General features: G+C 41.9%; 1 protein-coding gene across 1 annotated transcript in view; it reads left to right on the top strand.

Moving 5' to 3' along the window:
• LOC101864464 (protocadherin Fat 4) overlaps positions 1 to 6626 on the top strand; it is a gene marked incomplete in the record, with an annotated part of 42389 nt that overhangs the window by 11780 nt on the left and 23983 nt on the right. Inside the window, 4 exon segments of the mRNA XM_013083610.1 lie at positions 215 to 373; positions 1959 to 2128; positions 4307 to 4421; positions 5618 to 5712. Of these exon segments, the coding sequence (XP_012939064.1) occupies positions 215 to 373; positions 1959 to 2128; positions 4307 to 4421; positions 5618 to 5712 (539 nt within the window).

Genomic DNA, 6626 nt, shown 5'->3' with positions numbered 1-6626 from the left:
GAGGAGGAGGAGGGGGAGTAGGAGGAGTAGGAGGAGGAGGAGGAGGAGGAGGGGGAGAAAAAACGAGGGAAGGAAAAAAAGGAGGACGAAAAAGGGGATACGGCGGATGAGGAGGATTATTGCAGTAGTATTTATTTCAGCAATAAAATCCTACATTAATCATACTTACAAATAATTATGGAAATAATAAATGATCACCTATTTTATCTCACAGCTGTGCTAGAGAGCGCCCCTGTCGGCACGACTGTGTACACTTTCTCTTCGACGGATGTGGATGCCACAACCTTGTTCTCGACACCAACCTACGCCTGGGCAGCTCCCTGTCCTACGCCCAATCCTAACAGAGACAAGTTGCTGCTTGTTCCTAACACAGGTAATGTAGTGAGAAAATTTCGTAAAAAGTGTCTTTCCCACGGCCACAACGTCGGGATCCTGAAGGGATTCCAACTCAAGACATTTCGGTTGCGAACTTGACACCCTAACCACTAAACCACTGACACCACTGACATAGCTCAGTTGATTTGGTCGATAACATGTAGGACACGGAGGGCTTGTTGTGTACTTACTTACTTACTTGGTTGGAGAATAGGCATCACTGCAGGCGGCACAATGCCATAGCTGTTCCTCCCTCCTCCCCGGGATCCATGAAAGGGTCAGCCTGCTGATCGTGCCAGTTAATAGTTGGTTGGATATTCTTCTGGCTTTTCCACGCATGTTGCTGTCTCTCCCCGACCCTCTAGAGACACTAGCTTCCCTTAGTCTATCCATTATTATGTGAAGGGAGAGGCTGAAGTGTTTTTTGTTTGTTTATTTGTTTGTTTGTTTGTTTGTTTGTTGTTGTTGGTTGGTTTTTTGCGTGGGGGAGGGGGGGTATTAGGAATACCACATATTTGGTTGCTCATTTGCAATATAATTTTGAGATGCCTTAGATGCTTTTTTGAGACTACGAGCTTTTTAAAGACAATTAATCTTTGCTTTCATGAGTTGTTCTAGTAAACAGAATCTTGAGTGTAATATGTACTAGTGAGCAAAAGAAACCCAAAATCCTGTTTTCCTTTGCAATGGTGATCATCTTCTTTTTCCATTTTTTACAAAATGGAGAAATTCAAATTAAAACTGTTTTCTGGCATTATGAAAGGATACCTGGGGCATCACTGTGAATATTAAATTTTAACGGGATACATTTTCTACTTCCGGTTAATACATCAAAATGCTCAGTAGTGGTTATGGCCACCATTAGATCGGATAACTGCGGTGCATCTCAGATACAAGGAGGCCACTTGGTTGTTAGTAAAACGTTGCGGGATCTGCCTCCATATAGATGGCCACATCCAGTTCCTGCGTGATTCTCAGCTTTGGTTGTCTCCCCTTGATGCGTAGTTAAATTTTTTTCCGAAAATTCTTAATTGGGTATAAATCCGTGCTAATGGCAGGGTGAGGCTGCAGAATGATGCCATGGTGTTGGAGGAAAACCTGTGTAACACGGGAAGTGTGCGCACAAGCATTGTTTTGCTGGATCCGGAAGTTAAAATTTTATGTGGGTTGAGGGGCCTAAAAACTCTTTCTATGCAGCGGGCAGCATTGGTACCTTGACCTCGACCTTGGCCTTAATTTTGGAAGATCATTGGTCCTACTTTGTGATTCCACATGATTCCACCCCAGATCATGACGCAATGTCCTCCCCAGTGATTCCTCTCTATGACACAGCCGTCACAATTACGTTCGTCTCCGTCTTGATAAACTATGACGCCCCTGTTTGTTGTATCTATTAAGAACAGGCATTTGTCCGACAATGAGAACCGGAGGACCAAAGACCAGACTCTCAGACGACTCTTGGCATGGTGTTGGGCCCCCCTCATATGACCGTCTGTAGTCGCCAGCGCTGTAAATCATTTACCGAAACAAAAGCTTTAGGCTTAGTAGTACATTTAAGCAGCTGGCCCAATTACTGCTTTCAGGAGCTGTCCTGGTCAATGGAGCCTTGAGCGCAGCCGACTCCCCGTGGGAATGCAACGTTACAGTGTACTCCGGGAACAACTCGGCCTCAACCACAAGTGAAGCAGTTTCTATCGCAATAGACGCTACAAACATAGCCCCGCCAGTCTTTGAGGAGGGTGGGAGTCCGGTGGTAAGTGATAGATTGACAGACAGACAGACAGACAGACAGACAGACAGACAGACAGACAGACAGACAGACAGACAGACAGACAGACAGACAGATCGAAATTTAGATAAATATGCAAATTAATGTATACGTGTAGAAAGGTAGAGAGTGAACAGTTAAAAGAATGGATTATTCAAAGAATGGATGGGTTTTGGGTTGGGGGGAGGGTGGATAGGTAAACGACTAGATAAACAGAATAATAGAAATATATTTTGATAGAGGGCGGGTTATACGGGGTGCCCATTTTGGATTGGATCGGCGGATCAGGCCGATCGCCGGACTCAGTCGCCTAAAAAACAAACGTGTTTGTCTTTAGTTTCAGGCGACCGAGTCGGGCGATCGGCCCGATCCTGCCGTAATGGGTACCCTGTACTAAACCTCAACGGAAGTGGAAACAGGGCACAGAAACATGTATAGGAATGAAGACAACTCAGGCAGACAGAATTTCAAGAGACAGAGTGTTGATGTATTGAAGAGAAGTTATATGAAGAAGAATTTTGATAGATGTGCTGACACGTTCGCGCGCAGTCTACTAACACAGTCAAAGAAGCGAATAAAAGTAGGATGACTGAATGAATAAGGAGAGTAACACATTAAAACACACATAAATACATAGATAAACACTATCAATTAGTATAGAATAATACCATACCAAATTCAAAGATGATGCATGGCAATAGTCTTGGAAAAAATCATTTTGCGTCCTCTCTCTTTTCGTAAAAGTTAGTTTATTCAATTTCTTTTAGCTATCTGCAGTCAAACTACCTACCAGTTTGTAGTAATATCTAAGGAAAGACCATAGCTGTCAAATGTCAAAGCGATATCTGAATTGATAATTTCAGAAACATTTAATAACTAAAAAGTTGTTTTAAAAACACAATTGCTTGCATTATAGTTCTAACTAAATCACTTAAAAATAACATATACTTAATAGATCTATATGTATGTAGCTAGTGGCGTCGGTGGCCTAGTTGTTAGGCTCTCGGACTCGCAACCGTAAGGTCGTGGGTTCGAATCCCGTCAGGGACCCGACGTTGTGTCTTTGGGAAAGGCACTTTACACGAATTTTCCTCACTTCACCCAGGTGGGAATGGGTTCCCGGCTATAGGCAGCGAAAGATCTTGTCAGTTTGTTAGTGTTTGAGCGCTTAATCAGCTGCTTGCACTGTATGCTTCCCGGGAAGCTGAGAATGTTTCGGAGTGTTCTATGGTCTGCTGGGGTAATAATATAGTGTAAAGCGCATAGAGCCTGCTGTTGAGCGGGGATATGCGCTATACAAATGCTATTCATTATTATTATTATTTTTATTATTATTATTATTATTATTATTATTATTATTATTATTATTATTATTATTATTACTTTTTCCAAAGCTTTTTCAAAGTTCCTGAAGAAAGTTATAGATCACAGATAAAGCTATAATGTCAAAAAGAAAGAAATCAGTCTTGGGGACTTTGAAACGTTTCCTGGAGCCCCGTAATGTCGTTTCTCATATACCAAGAGCACACTTCAGAGTGTTTCATAAAATCACTATTTGCTATTTTTTTTATACATTTGAGGGCGGCCAGAATTTCCTGGATTAAGGTACTCAGCTAAGTCTAATCCTCCAATTTCAAAGAAATTTGTTTTGTTTTCAGGTCACAGTTTGGAACATCTGATCAACCAATCAGAAAGCTTCTACGTGTCATATGACTTTTCGGGGTTCGATCTTTTGCTTGCCAGTGGAATGTGATAGCCATTTCGGGCTTCCGGGTCAAATCTGACAAAGAAAAACAGATGTCTGTTTGATACACTTTGCGGTGGCCAGCGGCATTTCCTGTCCCGACCCGACCCGACCCGACCCGACGACTAGTTTCCTAAATGATCTACTTTGTGTCAATGGGGCCGAAGGGGCCGTAAAACGTCCTATTACTGACTTACTGACTGACTTACTTACTTATTACTCGTTACGCCATATGGCGTTTAGGGCAGCAATAAAGGATCTCCAGCTCCGTCTGTTTTGAGCCATCTTGGTCAACGTCCCCCACGAATGGTTCCATGATTTCATTTCAGACTCTACTGTGCGTCTCCAGGTCACTTTGTGCTGACCTAAAACTTCCTATATGGAGCAAAAAAATCTCTATTTTTCGTCTGTTCTTTCAGACTCTGTACCAAGCATCGATCACGGAGGCTGCATTTCCTCAAGTTACTCCTGTCACTACAGTGACTGCTGTTGACCCCGACACGACTGCCGTCACGTACACCCTTATCACAACAGGTATTGCGTCCACACGATATTCTTCCTTTACCCTGGTTGATTGTCTTACACATTAAACGATGTATAGGAACATTCTATAAAGCATGAAACTGTAGTTTATTAATTAATTAATTAATTAATTTATTTATTTATTTATTTATTTATATATATATTTATTGGTTGATTACAGGCGAGTTTCCCCTAACAACACCAACCCCCCACAAACAACAACAATAACAACAACAACAACAACAACAACAACAACAACAGCAACAATAATAACAACTAACGCGGTTCTATCAGTCTTTACAATTATTTTTTTTATCAGCGGGTCATATTCCCTGCGTTGTGTATTTTAGTACACTTTCATATTTTATGGAATGGCCCTGTAGTAGAATTCTTCTGAATTAGAATTGGAAACGTCTGAATGAATGCAGGTGTTTTTACACCCCTATCAACGCAATTTAGATAATTTAGGAGGATGGTTTCCACCTGCCTGCCAGACCCAACCTGGCTTGAGGCGGATACATAGCACCAGCAGAAAGACCGTGCAACGGGGAAAAGATTCTTCCTACACGGTAATCGAAATCAGTTCATCTGTGTGCGATAGGTCCTAACCTCTGCACCACAGACGCCGGTTGAGAATGTCTGACGCCCCCATCGTTTAGATGATTTAAGGGGACAGGCTGTTTCGACCTTGCCTGTAAGAGCAAACCGTGGCCAAGATAATACAACATCCCAGCGGACAAAAGGAGATATTCGATTTTAAAAAACCCAACAAAAACCAAAAAAACCCTCCACGTTCGAAAATCGAACTTTCGTATTTTGCATGCAACAGCAGTGGACCTAACTTCCATACCCCAGACAGCAGTATGGCATTCGGTTACAACGAAAAGTTGTGCAAGTTTGCATAATTATTGTCAGCAGCGTCTTGTTTGCATTGCTCAGGACTACTCATTTCTTTTGTAAATGTAAACTTGCCACCCTTTACCAACCCCTTTCCCCTCCCCAATAAAATCTTTTTAAAAATTTAAGCTTACTCGAGCCTTGTACGAACATCCGGGTTTTCCACTCTACAAAGGACCAAGTTGCTTTAGTATAATCATAGCTATCTAAATCGGATTTGGATAGAAGTGACGTCTTAAGCTAGAGTAACTTTTAAGAATGGGGTGTGGGGGGATCCAAACTAACCTTTATCCATTTTTATTTTACCCCAGGCTCTCCATTCAGCGTAAATTCGAATACAGGAGTTGTCTCACAGGACAGGCCTGTGGACTACGAGACAGACCAAGATTTCCTGTTGGCGATACGAGTAAGTCTGAAGTCTTTTAACTCTACCTACATAAAACTGTTTTTTATTTCAATCTATCTTGTCTGTTAACATATTTGTCTGTGACATAAATCCAATGTCCTGAAGCATATTTCTAAGCCACATCTTCAGTGACTTTAACCGAGAAATCCCCTTCCCGTCGCTCCTTCTGAGCATTTTGGGAATGGTCTCTGCCCCACACACTGATATACCCCCCCCCTCCCACTGACTGAAGTGTCCTTAGGCCATTCCCAAAAGAGGGGACATTTCTCGTTCTAAAGCACAGTAGAATTGTAAATGAGCTGATCGAACAATGTCATGCTCATTAATGTCCCTGAACTACAACATGGAACTGATGTTTTTTCTTTCCTAATCCTTACTTTCGTCACTTTCCTCTACTTCTTTTGTAAGTTTGTCACACTCTTGTGGCTCGCTATTTCCGGGGTGCCTTATCAGTTTAGGCAAACTTTGTGCTGCTGAAGCTAGAGAGGTGATCAGAGTAAGTCTGATTTCCTGTAAGGACTTCTCTATTGACATCCACGCCTTGGCGCTCATATGACCTTATGTAGTTGCAAGCGCCGTAAAACCTCTACTTCTAAAACTAAAACGCACTGATAGTGTTTTCATTTGGGGTTATTTGCACTGTACCCGAAGGGCATTCATAGTTAGGGATAGAAGAGGGTGAATGGGTCAAATGGTGGCAAAATTAAGGTTAACACACGTCGTTTCTCAAGGTAGCTTTGAAAGTTTGTATTGTTTAAAGGTGTTTCATGGCGTTCCACCTACTAGATTCAGTTCTATCGGATACAAACTTTGCAATCAATGGTCGGGCCTCTAATAAAATGTACAATGTGGAAATAAGAATTGAGCTATTACCATTTTTTTTTAAAGTCAAGTAATACCCTCCTCCATTCCCC

This window comes from Aplysia californica, unplaced genomic scaffold, assembly GCF_000002075.1.
Source record: "Aplysia californica isolate F4 #8 unplaced genomic scaffold, AplCal3.0 scaffold00244, whole genome shotgun sequence".
In the NCBI taxonomy this organism is placed as follows: domain Eukaryota; kingdom Metazoa; phylum Mollusca; class Gastropoda; order Aplysiida; family Aplysiidae; genus Aplysia; species Aplysia californica.
Note: the sequence above shows the minus strand (reverse complement) of the source record. Positions and strands in the feature narration are given on the sequence as shown.